The sequence below is a fragment of the Lissotriton vulgaris genome, chromosome 4_1 (genome assembly GCF_964263255.1).
Source record: "Lissotriton vulgaris chromosome 4_1, aLisVul1.2, whole genome shotgun sequence".
Classification (NCBI taxonomy): Eukaryota; Metazoa; Chordata; class Amphibia; order Caudata; family Salamandridae; genus Lissotriton; species Lissotriton vulgaris.
Window position 1 is genome coordinate 601887439 of NC_141691.1, and position 16184 is coordinate 601903622.

The 16184-nt window shown below is 43.0% G+C and overlaps 1 protein-coding gene across 1 annotated transcript in view; it reads left to right on the top strand.

Annotated features, from left to right (window-relative positions):
* Nucleotides 1-15837, top strand: part of EEPD1 (endonuclease/exonuclease/phosphatase family domain containing 1) — a 311463-nt gene extending 295626 nt beyond the window's left edge. Inside the window, exons 6-7 of the mRNA XM_086964827.1 lie at nucleotides 11673-11867; nucleotides 15160-15837. Of these exons, the coding sequence (XP_086820953.1) occupies nucleotides 11673-11867; nucleotides 15160-15359 (395 nt within the window). The 3' untranslated portion in view covers nucleotides 15360-15837. The remainder of the gene's footprint in view (nucleotides 1-11672; nucleotides 11868-15159) is intronic.
* Nucleotides 15838-16184: the final 347 nt, after the last annotated feature.

Genomic DNA, 16184 nt, shown 5'->3' on the forward strand with positions numbered 1-16184 from the left:
GGAGAACCACAATTTACAGGTAAGTTACAGGTATGTTCTTATCATGTATAGCAACTAAAAAAGTGTTAGATTTCCAAGGCAGTAGATTAAAACATAGTAAACTTTTTTCAGCATGTGCTTAATTATAAGTTCCACAAATGTATTCTTCATGTGTTCATTATCAAATTAGGTCTGCTTAGTGCAAATGATACATGTATTAAACTAAGCCCTCTCAAAAGAGGCTTCTACTTTTTTTTTTAGTTAAATTTGAAAATGAGGGCCTGTACAAGTATAATGAGCGAAAGTGTCCTTAGATATTGAGCAGAATTGACAACTTTCAGTTGAAGAAGCGAACATGGTCCACCAAGACCTGAATTCATAAACTGTGGCAACTTTGGTGCAAAGAACGTCATCCTTATTTCCTACCAAATTGAAGAAGAAGTGACATATAGGGATGATAAACCAGAGACATACGTTTTGGTAATATAACGTGCCCCCTTCCTTGCCTTAAAATCACTCAAAGCTTTCTTAGGACGCAGTGCACCAGTAACTGTGTTTGCTTTTCTTTTGTCAATGCATGTTTTTCACTGTGAAGTGTCTCCCATGACATTCAGTAATTTTGGTACTGGTATAAGGATGTATAGCATTATCCTAGCAGGGACGCAACTGAATGCTATATTCAACAAATAGGGTAACATAAGACCCAATCAGGAAGGTATTGTGGATACTTTTAAGAACATGTATAATAGCAGGATGGCAGGGATTACAGGTCAGGGACCAGTGAATCAAGAAGGATTCTTATTGTAGGCCAATCAGATGCTCTTTAACGCCTTCGCTGCGGGGGTAATTCCCCCGCTGTGCTGGGGGGGAGGGGGCGCGCACAGCGCCCGCATGCTCATGACGAGCTGAGCTCGTCATGAGTTACAGTGGTCCTGTGCTCATGACGAGCTCAGCTCGTCACAGGTGCATTGGCTCCCGTGGAGCGCTCAGCACAGCAGGGGAATTCTCCCCGCATCTGATCGTTCCATGGCCCATGACGAGCTGAGCTCGTCATGAGCACCGGAGCACCGTGCCTCATGACGAGCTTGAGCATGGAAAAGGTTAAAGAGGTGCGTCCTTACCTCTTTTACGAACTGTATGGATGTTTCCCTAGTTTCTGAAAGGATGTTATGGCAAATCCTTCATGGTAGGATTGGCTCCTGTTTTTCATGTATGGCATGACAGTACAGCTAACTGCGAGATACCTTTTTACCAGTTCTTTAAAATCTACAAATGGGCTTTGGCTCATCCTAGAGGACTCTGATTATACTTTCACCTCATGCGATTAGCTCTTTGGTGTATCATTCTATCTCTTATGGAGTGCTTGCATTGCAATACATGAGGGACTATTTAGCAACTTAAAATTACCCTTAATCAACATGCATTCAATGATTTATCTTTTACAAACAATTTTATTCAGAAAGCAAACTTTTTATTTTACTGCTACATATTCTATTTATATGAAAGAGTATTCATTAAAAAGAGTGTCACTGAAGGAAAGTAACATGTTTGATTGTGTTGAAGGCAAGCAGAAAACATGAATGTAAAAAGCCAGTTGGTAACCTGAGCGGAAAAAATGACCTGGGGTAAACTCTTCTTTCTTTGGCACTGGCTTGCTTTTGCTGCTGATCTGGTCATCCATTTGTCATGTTTAGGTTTCCCTTAGCCAAATCCTTTTGCTTTTGTAAAATTATATATTTAATATACACACTTATGGGGGATTCCAGTCAAGCCTCTTTCACAAGGAGCACATCCACACAGAATTAGTTCCCTTTACGGCCAGGACCTACTATGGTAACGTGCTCTTTTTGAGACTCATAAATATACATATATTTTCAATGTTTTATATTGTGAAGGGGCCTACAGGAACACAATAATGGTTCCTTAAAGCCATGGCAAAACAAAACAATCATTGCCAAAGCCAAAATGCTTCCAGACAACCACAGACCAATTTGCTTTGCCAATGTTTGTATTCCTCTAGTGTTCTGTACCTAGGTGTCCGTCAATGGCAGGCAAGGGCCACCCTCGTAAGTAACCTGGGGATTGAGGCTCACGCAAAGTCACAAAATAACTCTACCTGTTGCTGAAATGATGAAATGACCTAGCCATCCTGGTGGCTCATCTTGTCAGACATATATATATATATATATATATATATATATATATATATATATATATATATATATATATATATATATATATATATATATATACACACACACACACGCACACACACACACACACACACTCCCCCCTCGCCCTTCTATGTAGTGGGTTGCTGGTGGCTTTGAGGTGCATTCCAAATGCCTGCGATGCTTACCTGCGGGCAGGTGTCAGAAACTTTGTATAAATATTTTGTGCACCGACCTAACTTTCGTTGGAATAGTTTGAATCCTTATTAGACAGTCATTTGTTATGACATTGTTTTCTCTAACACCAGATGATAATACATGCTGTGAATAGGACACGTTACAACGCACGCAATTATGTGTGCCATTACAACGATAATTTTACAGTGCAAAATCCATTACAACACATGTCATTACAACCCATAATCCATTACAATGCAAATTACTATTCTAACTCCGCTGCTGCGTTACTTTGGGTAATGCCTTGTAATGGCATGCGTTGTAATGGATTTCACGTTGTAAAAAATTTGTTGAAATGATGCACATTGTAAACGATGTTTCCCACACACTTGTGCTGACTGACTTTTTTACTGCTGTGTAATAATGTAGCGGATTTGAGATTTTTTCTGTTTAGGAATATTTGTCTGGAGTGTAGTGTGTTCTTGTCTCCTCGCACTTGAGCTTGACGTCATTTACAGTTTTCGTTTAGTTTATCCTAGGATTAGTTACATTTGTTAATGACGCTTGTTTTTATAAACCATGTCAGTTTTTTCGCGTGCCTACTTTATGAAATAGCGTTCCCTTGGATACATCACGAAAATGCTAAGCTGACGATAAGCCACTTACTTATTTAGTATGTGTTTATACAGATGACTAGGAAAGAGAAGCTTTAAATAAAGTGTGTTTGTGCTATAAATCGTTATGCAAGTTAGTGTTTACGGGCAGCGTGGATCAGATAGGTTAGTGACTCAGCCTGACACCTATCCTCTTGACGTGCTCAAGCATATGATTTTTTAGGAGACTTGAGGTTCTAATTGTGCACCCACTCCCTTCACTGTCATCTGGAAGCAAAGGTATTGCTGCTAAAGCCACTGGAATTATGCAGCAGTCGAGGATATATTATGTGGCAGGGTTGACTAAATTATGCACGATGGAAAGGCAAATTATGCAGCAATCAAGCTTCGCCTCTTTCGTTTCAAGACACGAGGCCCTCAAAAGAGATGCAGAACGTTTCTAAAGCTTAGAAAATGCCTCTGATATCTAACGCCTTCTCAATAACTAACTACATATTTGAGAACACTGTCTGTCGTATGACCATGACTTTATTTTAATAGTGAAACAAAACCAGTTACGACAAAGAAGGATTCATTCAATTCACCCTGGTTGATAAAGAAGGGTTAATTGTATTCGCCCTGGTAGAATTGCAATAAAGTGTTAAGGGTTTTATTCCCTGCTGTAGAGAAAAGCCCTTTCCCATATGTGAATACTTAACCTCTTTAAATGCTTGATTGCAGCAGTTAACTACTGAAGGTGACCAGTTAACTTTAGTCATTTGCCTGACCTGACATTGAATCCTGCACGCAGCAATTTTAATTACCTATGATCAGTTTGAGTTAAAAACAAGAATATTTTGGTCAAAGTCTGTAAGTTATACAACAGCTGACAGATTTTATGGCATATTTCTGCGGAAAAACACTGCGGCTGCATAATCGCATTTATGCAGTAGCCGTGGTTTAACACGGTAATTATATGGAGAACTAGTTCAAAACTTGCAGAGGAAACTGATAAAACTCCTTATTACTAGCTATCCTCCTCATTAACTCCCAAGTGCCCACACAACTGGCATCAGGTCCAGTAGGCCAGTGTACCACTGGCCACTTTCTTTTTAATAAGCCACCCCACTTGTGGATATCTCCATTCTCTTTTTGCAGGGAGCACCAAGCTTGCAAGTTCACCTCAGACAATGGACGTTTTACATTTGTTTCCCCATCCCTTTCATAAGAAGAATAGATAAATGGATGTGCAAAACTTAAAAATACAGCATGGAGCGCTTACTCCATCAAGCAATCACTTGTAGGTGCAGCTCTTGGCTGAAATACACGTACTTTGTATCTAATCCTGCTTTGCATTTTGGACCCTGTAGTTGTGATCATACAGTTCATCTTTCACAACACCAGTATTTCCAGTCATTTGACTAAGTAGCCCTTTCCAGTGCTTTGTGCCCCTTGAGGTACAACATATCTATTGAGCGCAATGCCTGATAAATGTTTAACTTTTTTCTGAGCTCTTGAAAGGAATGCAACACAGCTGGTCTGAAAGCAGTTCATATTTAATTTTTGCCCCAAAATGCTGTGAGCACCTGTTCAATAACAGCCTCCCTGCAAGGGATCACCTTCCCCCGGTGCAGAGCCACCTTTGTCCACGGTGCAAAATTCCAAAGGTTGGACAAAAACGCTTTATCGTTCTGAAACTTAAATGAAAGAAGCTCTTTCTCGCTTTGGATCTTAGAAAGAGCTTCCATAGTCTGAGCTTGTAACAGAGGCCCACATGCATCAAGCACTTTTTCATTCGCAAACGGTGCGATTCCTTAAAATCGGCCGTTTGCGAATGCAAAAGTGCTTTTTGGAATGCATGAAGCAATTTTAGAATTCGTAACATGTTTGCGAATTCTAAAATTGCGGGTGCTTTTAAGAAGTCGCAGATGTGCGATTTCTTAAAAGCAATGCATCATTATTTTAAAAAGTGAAAATTCGCAAATAGGGTGCCAAATTTACCGAGTGGTTGAACCACTCGGTACATTTGGAAAAAGTGTTTAAAATGTTGAAAATGCTTTTTTTTCAACATTCATGTTACGGACACACATGTCCTTAGGACATGTGTGTGTGCAACATGATGCGAAAAATACATTTCAGGGGTGCATGGGGGGGTCCCCCCCCCCTGCACCCATGAAATTTTCTAAGTGCCACTCGCAATTTGCATTGACTCCTATGGGCCTTTTGGCCCATAGGAATCAATGGGAATTGCGAAAATTAACTTAAGAATTCGGTATTTCTTTGGGATTCGGTAAAAATTGCGATTTTTACCGAATCACAAAGAAATACCGAAAAAAATGATGCATAGCATTTTGCACTTCTTAATTTGCGATTCCTTATTTTTCGCAAATTAAGAAATGCAAAATGACACAATGATGCATGTGGGCCAGAATACTTTGAGGCACTGAAATCTTTTGTGACTTATCAGTACTGTTTTCCTGTATGATCAGCTACCATAAGATGATTCCTGGTTTGTAGACCGACCTACACCCTGCCTACCACCTCGACATTCAGACCCTGATATACCATCGCGTTGGATCAAGTTGTTGATTTGGTTTTTATCTTTCTTGGTGCAAAAAGACCTGATAGAAATCAGAACACAGTAATTCTTCCCTTTCCATCACATGTAGTAAACATCCGGAAGCAAAAGACCCGCTCAACTCAAGATGAGGAAATAGACCTCTCATTCTTTGTCAAAAGTTTTGGTACCTGAAGTGACTCAAACATGTATGACAACTATGATGCCATGATTAATAAAGGGTATGAGAAATCTGCATAATTTGTTTTCAAGCCATTTTGGGAAATTTCCCGAAAAGCAAATATGGCATTTAGCGCAATATTTTAATATGACAAGTGTCCTCATGCCCATTTTGAGCGTAAGGATACATTTTGTGCAACAAAATAGCACCAAAAACACGTTGTGCAAGTGACAGCGACTCACGTTCCAGTCATTGTCAATCTTTCCGCACTCCTGTGCTATAATTTTGCCACTGCATAATCATGCGACAAGGTGTAATGGCATAATTTTGTGGAAGTTCATGTAATTCAAAATTCACAAAATTATGTAGATTACACTCACTTAACAGGGCCTAATAATATTTACTCAAGAAATCACATATGGTAGTTAGTATGTCAGATGCTGTCCTTTGTGTCCAAGTATGCTTGGAATATCTAAAAACTTTTTGACTAGGCCTAAAATTCAAGCCAGGACACATATTTGAATGTAATAGGCCTGGGGATGCAATAGGCCTGTGACCAAGGCCTCTAACTGGTGTTATGCAAGTACTCACAAACTTACATTAACCCATAGGGGTGTATGAATGGGCCATCATAGCGATTTTCCTGTTTCTTGTGACATACTCATTTCAAAATGCCAGTATTAGCATCATAATTAAGATATATCCCAACTTGGGCACGTCTGCATTATCGGACATGGACCGTGGCCCTAGTGACTCGTGTTTTTTGATAGTGCAATCAAAAATGTAAGTAAATAGTCCTATGCCTCAGTCTTACACGATGAGGCCAGACAAGCGTGGCTTGCCACACGCAGCAGGATTTATCAATGAGGTGACAAGTCCTGCACGATGCTCCACAGGCTGTGTCAGGTACTTTCCAGCCGCTCACGTTACCGGGCCTCACGGCAGAGGATGGCTCGGTGGTGACAGACCCGGCTCGCCTCGCGGCTAGCTTTGCCCACTATTTTGAGACACAATATGCCCCTCGAGATTCCCTGGGGGCGGAGGAGGTATCCGCATTCCTAGATGTTCTGTCGCCACAGGCCGTCTCTGATGACACTAGAACTGCACTGGATGTTCCGCTCTCTGCTGAGGAACTCGGAGAGGCGCTGGGACAGCTCAATACCGGGAAGGCGCCGGGACCGAGCGGTTACCCGTGCGAGTTCTACAAGAAGTTCCACCTCCAGCTGGGGTCTCAATACAGACGCGCGCTTGAGGCAGCACGGGTTCGTGGGGAGCTACCGCCGGATTGGCGCCACGCCGAGATTGTGGTGTTTCTGAAGCCGGGCAGGGCCCCTGACAGGCACGACTCGTACCGGCCCATTTCGTTGTTGAACATAGAAGCCAAAATCTTGGCGAAGGCCCTGGCGAACCGCCTTCTTCCCTATATTACGGACCTGGTCCACCCCGACCAGGCCGGGTTCATGCCCCGTAGAGCCACTCGCCACAACATCCGGCAGGCACAGGCGGCGGTGGATGCCATGGGGGCCCGGGACGAACAGGCAGCACTCCTGCTAGCGGATATGGACAGGGCCTTTGACTCTGTGAGTTGGGCATACCTGTTTGCACTCCTGCCCCGCCTCAACCTGGGCCCGGTGTTCCTATCGTACCTGAAGTTGCTATACACCAATGTCACGGCCTCGGTCCGGGTGGCCGGTGCCACGTCCGGGCGCTTCCAGATTGGTCGGGGGACCCGGCAAGGTTGCCCGCTGTCCCCGTACCTGTTTGCCCTGGCGATGGAGCCCCTGGCATCTCGGGTGCGTGTTGATGCACAGATACGCGGGCTTGTGTGGAGTGGGGAACTGGTGGATAGAATTGCACTATATGCGGACGATATCCTCTTTTTCCTCACGGACCTGCAGCGCTCAGGACCCCGGGTTCTAGAGGTCATGCGCGTATTTGGCGAGGTCTCCGGCCTTCGACTCAATCTCCACAAATCGACCCTATGGGTGCTGGGCGGCGGGTCTGTGGTAGACCCCTGGGCGGCAGGACTATGCGTGGCTACGGATGGGCTGAAGTACCTCGGTGTCTTTCTCTCGGAGTCGCGCGCCGTCGCTTGGGACCGCGGTATCCTGCCAGTGTGGGAACGGGTCCAGGCCGATATCAAAACATGGTCCAGGATGCCTCTCACTATATTTGGGAGATCGGCCATCTTCAAAATGGTGGCGCTCCCGCGCCTGTTGTACCAGCTGCAAAACTTCCCCTACCCTATTGGCCCGCAGTGGTTTCGCCAGATTAATTCGGCGCTAGGCCGTTTTCTGTGGGCTGGAGGTGCGGCCAGAGTGGCGTTGAAGACATGCTTCCTGTCTACCTATTGCGGGGGCCTGGCCACTTCTGATCTCCTATCATACTACCAGGCTTCTCAACTACTTGTCCTTAACGAGTGGTGGTATAGCGACAGGGGAGATTCGGCCTATGCATTGGAGCGATCGCTTATGGGCGATAACACGCTACACACCATTTTATACTCAGCCCGCTTGCGACGTGCACTGCCGTCGGTCACAAGAGTGGTCTTTGCAGTGTGGAGACAGGCCCTACGCCGCATGGGTTGGTGGGGCAAATTGACGGCGGAGACGCCGCTATGGCATAATGGCCTGCTCCCGGAGCTTTCGACCCTGGCCGGGTTTGAGGGTTGGGAGGCAATTGGTATCTCGCTACTGGGCCAGGTGATGTCCGGCACTACCCTTAAATCTTTTCAGGAACTTCGTACAGAGTTCCAAATGCCTCAGTCCCAGTTCTTCCGCTATTTACAACTGCGACACGCCCTCACCCCGAGCATTGCCCATCTGGACTCTCTTCCTGAGTTTAGCCCGGTTGAGGCGAAGGTCTTTATGGGGGATTTGGGGGATAGAAAGGTCTCCCGTATCTACCAGACACTGGTCATTCACTGCTCCTCTACCCTGCTCCCTCTTCGGGCGGCATGGGAAGTGGATGTGGGCCCCCTGGATGAGGACGATTGGAGGGAGGCCCTGGAATCCCTGCGTGGGACCGCTATCGCTGTACGACTCAGGCTTATCCAATTCAAATACCTGCACAGGGCCTATTACACCCGTGAACGATTGTGGAAAGCTGGGTTGATTGAATCCCCTGAATGCCTTCGCTGTGGAGCTGTGCCTGGATCCCTGTTGCATACTGTGTGGTCGTGTGCTCGATTGTCTGGCTTTTGGAGAGGTGTGTGGAGCTGTTTATCCGAGGTCCTGGGTTGGGATCTTCCCCGCACTCACCGCCTGGGGTTGCTGCATGTTATGGAGGGCATTGGTGGGAACATCTATAAACGCCACCTGCTGCTTTTGGGGCTTGTTGTTGCCAAACGGGATCTGGCCCGGGCGTGGAAGGGAGTGAGGGCCCCCCCCTTGTCTGCGTGGAAAGCAGGATTGGACTACTACATGGGACTTGAGAAACCGATCTTTGAGGCGAGGGGCTGCCCACGCAAACACTACAAAATCTGGAAGCGGTGGGCCGACTACAGAGGACTAACACTGGATCCCCCAGCGGAACGGGAAGAGGACATTTGATTGTACTAAAATTGTTGGCCTGAATCTGTGACGCACCTGTCGCACTACACCTACAACTTTTACTTGCTGCTACAACTACACGTGCGGGGGGAGGGGGGATGGGGGGTGGGTCTGGGAACTGGGGAGTTTGGGGAGTTGGCGGGGTAGGGAGGGTTGGGGGTTAATTCATATTGAGCCTATTTTCAGTGCCTGATTGAACATTTGCTACACATCTGATGCATTGTGTCTTCACTGTTGGTGGTGATCTCCGATCTGTGGGGTGCCACGATTTTATTGTCTGCTTTGCTCAATAAAATTGGTTGTGAAAAAAAAAAAATGTAAGTAAGTATGTGAGTACCTCAGCATCTTTTTAAATTAGGTTCAGGTATCATGGAAAGGCTCGTTTCTTCGAAGGGTTGAGTTTCATCAGGACCAGCACATGACAGAGCTGCTTTCTATGTTAATCCTTATTGGGGGGCTGAGATTTCAACAAGGCTGGCAAAAAGGATCTCGAATACCTGCCAACCTTGGAATAATTCCCTACAGGTGAGCCAATGTACAGACTTGGATGGGGTTATGCTTATGATAGTGAGCACTGCATGAGCAGTATACCAACCCTGCCTGAAAGTGCCTGTCTGCATCCAATGCCTCCACCCATATCTGGGAAGTCAACACACACACACTGGACGAAAACCGTGCAGAGCATCCACGCATACGTTGGAAACATACCCTGTGTTATTGGTTCTCGCTCAGCCCTTTGTTCACTGTGTGATTAAGGCTCCTCACCAAAGGGCTAAGTTAAAAATGAAGATACTGTGTGACACACACCACTGCTTGAGTTTGGAGGCTTTATGTTGTTACTCAGAGAATCCCCTCCTCATTTTTAGGTCTAGTATAGAGCCAGTTGTAACACTCTCACCAGCCTCATGTAATCACAATAAATCATACGAATGCATACAAACATGCATGCATAGAGTGGCTTTGGGTTAGCCCTTTTCTCTACTCGGTTGTTCACCTCTCATTCACATTTTGCTTCTGCCCACGGTAATATGAGCCGGTGGGCCAGCAAACCTCAGCCACTGGCACTCTGGCCTCTTGCTTGACTACGTTCACACCCGGTAAAAAAAGAAGTGGCCTTTACTGCCAGGCTAGCGGGCCAATACATTACTTTGCTATTTTGCATTTGTGATCCTCTAAAAAAAAAAATCCTAGCCATGATTGTGTGTTATTTAAACTATATCTTGAGATGACAGTAATTCAGAGTAGTACCTGTCTACTAGCCTGCTAGAAAGCACCTATATTTTTTTCCATTAAAATGACATATATTGGATGAAACTTCTCGGACTCTGTCTGGTGTCCATTAGGTGATCACTCATTAATTCACACTTTACATGGGCAAAACAGAGCTTCTTCTGTTCTCCAGGACAATTGTCACATCCGCCTCTAAGCCTCTCTTAAACTAGACTCACTTTCTGTATGGTTCTTTCTCTATTCCTGCACGCAGGGCCTTTGAGATTCATACTAAACTTCAGATGGCAACTGCAAATATGTATCAAAACAAATGGAAAATCAGCCATTATATTTGTGGTGATGTAGCAGCAGTAACTTTCCTCAAATGAGCGTCAACTTTAGTGTAGTTTCGAATAATACCCAGAAATCTCGTTGGCTCCCCTGAAAGTGCTTTTCTCTTCATTTCGGTTGATATTTCACTACAGAAATACCACCAAATGGTACCCATCCTCAGGGAGCATCATTGCTTGCCAATCACAGTGACATAATATTTCAGTGTGCCGCAACTATATAGCTGTTCACAAACTCTCTTGACGAGATGAGTTGTAATTGTAGGTTATGCTTGCAACTCTAGGAGTAAATTAGTCGCAATCTTAAAGCATTCATCAGTGTATTAGTAAAGTGTTAGCGGTTTTATTTGACAGACATAATTATATGTGTATAATGATTCTTACTTTTTTATTTTAATATCTTTAGTTATTTAATTATGTTTAGAGTGCTATGTTTCTAAAAAATAAATTTCGGCTTTGAAATGCTGATGTAATGTACTTTTATTGTGATATTGTAAAGGGCTCAGTAGTACCTTTTTCCGTGTTCAGCCGAAGCAGGTTATTTACAAGAAAAAATCAGTGGCAAGTCCAAGCAGTACTGTGCTTGCCGAGAATTAAACTTCCCATTCCCATTATTTCACTGCTGCAGAAAATGTCCACTAGGCGTATATATTCTTGCTTTAGTTGTACATTTTGAAACTAGTCATTTTGACACTGCCAGAATTAATAGTTTAGTTGCTTTTGATGTTGTATGGCATTTTGTAATAAATGTGGCACTTTTATGTGGAGTGACCTACTTTAATAGAAAAGAACTTATGGCCGTGATGTTGTAGTCAGCATGGCATTATTCTTGCTTTTGAGAAACGCCAATTATTTATTCCGCTGCTTACTGGGGCTCTTTCTTATAATTTTCTGTCTTTCCCAGGGGACAAAGATCTGATGCTATTAGGAAGTTTTAACCTTGCGCCAGACTGCTGCGAGTTTGAAGTGTTTCGAAAAGAAAAGTTTCATCCCACAGTGTCTGCAAGCACATTTACAAATATCAGCACAAAGTCTCCTCAGGGGTCGAAGTCACTGGACAATATCTGGATCAGTCGAAGTCTTAAGAAAATGTTAACAGGTAAATATGTCCAGGAAGCCTAAAAAAAGACAGTTTTCCTGTACACTATGGAAATTGAAGTTTGAAAATGTTCAACTATGAAAACAATACGAAAACAAGTCATTCTTTGTGAACTGTGTTGCACCAAATGTTAGCATGCACCATTTGGGACCAGTTTTGTTGTGCATTCTTGTATTTGTATATACATATATCTGCCGTTAAATGTTCCTAAGATCACTGTTTATCACAATAGTGTCTCAGTATCTTCTGAGTACAAAAGTTATATAGTTAAAAGGTTTTTGCACGTTTACTGAATTAAACTATTTACACTCAGAAAATATTGGTTCTGCTGTGGCATTAGGAAGAAGAAACATATCCCTGGCATTAATAAAAAAAACATCCTGGAAAGATCGGATTCTTTTATCACTTCTGTAAGAGTTAAATGAGATATATATGATTTAAAAATTTGAAAAGTTGAGCAATTCCTATAATTTAATTTCATTTTAGTTTGATAGGTATCTGAAAATCCATAAAATCAAAGGCAAACCATAGAATAATATACAAGTATAATAAATAGGCATGAATGACAATTAAGCATAAAGACCAACTTGCCTTTCTTTTCAGGGCAAACATAATCTAATGATCTCATATTGGCTGTAATTGGGTTCCCACGTCTACGTCCTCCACGAATTCTCCTCTGCTGAGCTACCGTGATTGTACATCGTTTGCACATTTTTAATGGCTTCTTTCACGGTATCCCTTAGCTTAGTATCAGGGTTTTAGCCTTCAAATTCTCAATTCCCTATAGTGGGATCAGCAACATAGAAAGTGTTATGATTTTCACAGACAGATGAAGGGTTTAAATATAGTCCATCAGGCTGCTTTAGTATGTGCTGATTTGGTACTGGCTAGTGCATTTCATTTAAATCTACATCGTATTCGCCCCAGGTATAACCACCTTGATTATTTACTAGCCACTAGTGCATGGTGGCAAATTAAGCCCCAGCACAACCAATACATTAATGCAAAAGACAGTGATACATTTTGTTGCCAAGGTAGCAGCTTTTAATGTGAGATAGAATAGGAAGAAGTCTAACAAAACAAGGCTTTTATGACATCTTAGTCCTCACTTTCTAAACATTTTATTGGTATTTGCATATTGCATTATTTCACAGCTATGTGGTAAGGAAAATAGTCACAACATTCTAGTGCTGATATTTTTAAATCGTATTATATCGGCGAGGGTTGCATTCTCAACTCTACTATCAAAGTCAACTGAAAATGTTAAAGGAGAAATGTAGGGTGTTTAAGTGCAATTACTCTGCGTTCCTTTAATGTATCCTTTTTACATTCTTGCATTCAGTTAATATTCAGCTTCTACCTGGTATCTGCTTTTACCGCAGTATGTACCTGAACTCAGACTTTGCATTGCAGTTGTTTTATCTACCCATGATCCACAGTGATTAAGAACATAGGAGCAGGACTAAGGCTAAGCTTCACGAGAAAACAGTTGGAAACAGAACTAAGAACTTTGTGGGTCTGTAAATGATTGCTGGAGCTAAATCCACTTTCCCTGTGTGCTGGTCAGTCTTCCAGTGTGTGCTCCGTGGATGTGTCAGGCGTTGGGTATGGAGGACAGGGGGCAGGAGATAGAGCCAGGGGTCAGCAAATTGAGAGGTGGCCACCCCTAAACCTCATTCAGGCGTGTATAGTTATTATCCAGAGTAACTTTGTGCAGAGGACAGGATGTTACACTGTCTGACGTTGATTATCCATCCTATATCAATTGTGTAGCATCTGAATTGGGGGCTCGCCATTCTCCCTGAGGTCCAAGAGAAACATCTGGGTCACCTCGTTCCATTTGTGTGTTTTACGTAGTCCGTATTGTCCTATCTATTTAAACCTGCATTCACAGCCTCTGCCTCTTTTTATTCACCCTGTTGTGTTTACTGACTGAGCGATGGTGTTGTGAGGGGCTTCCAGGCGATTGTGATTTACCTTTTAGCGAGTAGGAGAGACACATCAGGAAATTTATAATTTAATTTCTTGGATTTAGGTCTGGGGTATTAGCCAAGTAGGTATCCACCTTGTGTGAAAAGATCTTTTCTCCCCAGATAAGCATCTTATCATTGCACAGTCCCTTATGATGTGGTAGAAACCTGCATCTTCACTTGTGCATCTAGGGCATTCCGAAGAAACAGACTCAAAGACCTTATTCATCTTCCAGGGATTACGTGCATTCTGTGAGAATCGTTAAAATGGACATATTTAGAACATTCTTTAAAGCACACCTTATGCACATGTTCATGTACCTTCCACTATTCTACTTCCCCCAGTTTGCGACCAATGTCTATCTAGATCACATTACATTTTCAACTCTTCTAGGGGGTGGGGGGGGGGGGGTTGTGAATGTGAGCATTGCTCTATGAATCCTAATAATCAGGTGCCTTTTGTTCCCTATTGTGTACAAGAGTTGGAACAGCTTGTGTGTTTGTGACTCCCTATTTGAGTTGCCCCATAGACCATTGCTGACGAAAATTGTGCCTCAGCACCCCATATACTAGAAACTGTCCACCGGGAGTCCATCATGTTTGCATGTCCCCTTTCTGTTGTCCAGCTATTGACAAATGCTGTGTTGGGGCTATTCGAGTTTAACTGTACCTACCTTCTGTTGTTTAGTATAACTGTTATAGTGGTTGTACCCAGTGGGAATGGTGAAGACACTAGGTTCAGTCTAGGACACCTGTGCGAGCCAAGTAGGTATAAGTATGGTACAAAGCCACACGACCTCATGCTTGAATTAATATGAACAAAACAGATGATATTTCACGATAATATTTTCTTTTTAGAAATATAAAAACAGCTTGTGAGTGACTGTCAAACCATGTGTGGATTGCCCAAAAGAAGTACTTTCTCCAGAGATGCCTGTTCATATATTATGGGTGTTATTATTTGGGAACATTTTAATTTCCTGTGCATTACACAAGTGAACACCTGCACAGGATGAACTAAAGAGACCTGTCTAATTTTAACACACTGTTTTTTAAATGTAAACGAAGGTTCATCAGTTGGCGAAAACATTAAAACAAATGTAACTGATGTAATTTTGTAACTTGTGACTCGCTGATCCTCATGTAAAGCGCTCTGATACCCCCGGGTCTAGCCAGCGCTATATAAAAATCTGCAAATAAATAAATACATTTTGAATTTATATTTTTTGATGAAATATTTGTTCTCTTTTTGTCCAAGAATAGGCTCAGTTCTAAAGCAAAAGGCCATGTTCATCGTGCTTGTATCGTGTTTTTTCTCTTAGGTCACTGGGCAGTCGTGAGAGAAGGCCTGACAAATCCTTGGATCCCGGACAACTGGTCTTGGGGTGGTGTGGCATCAGACCATTGCCCGGTTTTAGTGGAATTATACATGGACAAAGACTGGGGCAAGAAAGAGTTGACTCCCAATGGAAGTGGGGTCACTGTAGAACGCAGCGAAGCCAACGTCAAACATGAACGATGATGAAAAGTGTCCTTTTCTTGTTCATTGAGGAAGAAACTGCGTGTGGCGAGTGATTTGATCCAGCCCACTGACTGAATGTGAATCCAGCACTGCCTTGTCCTGCTGAGTGAAGCGCCAGCATTTGATTTCTGCCTATTACTCTCATTCATACTCTCTGTGGATGTTTGAAGAATGTCTCATTGCAGTTGATGACTTTCTGACTTGTCACCGGGAACGCCAAGGTGACTCTAGGGCCTGGAAGTTGGGACTGCAAGAATCGCAAGAAAAATGCAAAATAGCACTTTTTACATGTCTCTCTTTGTTTTTTATGAAGCCTTCTCATTGTGAAAGACAAGCAGGAACGATACAATGAGAAGAAGAAACCTCTAACACTGTCAGCAGCTTGTTAATGATAATAGCATAGTGCTTGCAGGGAATGTGATATAAGTAACATTTGTTTCTGCTGAATAGACAACAGTAAATCCCATACCGAATGCTACTGTGATTCAGCACTTTTATTTTCTTTTTAATTAAATGACATGCCACTGGAAGAAAAGATGTATACCACCAGGTCTTGCACGGACTGTCCGCCAGTGATTACTGGATGTACATTCTGGTTCAAGATAAAAGAACAGAGTAAATTGTGCTGCAGGCAAATCGAACTGACACATGGTTCCTAGCCCCGATAGTTCACAAAAGAATGCTGAAGGTGTGCCAAAAATCGAAAAACTGGTGTTCTTTTTAGCTCAATAAGAAACAATATTTGAAGCCAGCAAACAAAAAAAAAAGTTACGTTTGAAGAAGTGTTTGCGTTGTTTCTTATTTTGTGGCCAGTTTTAGACCCTT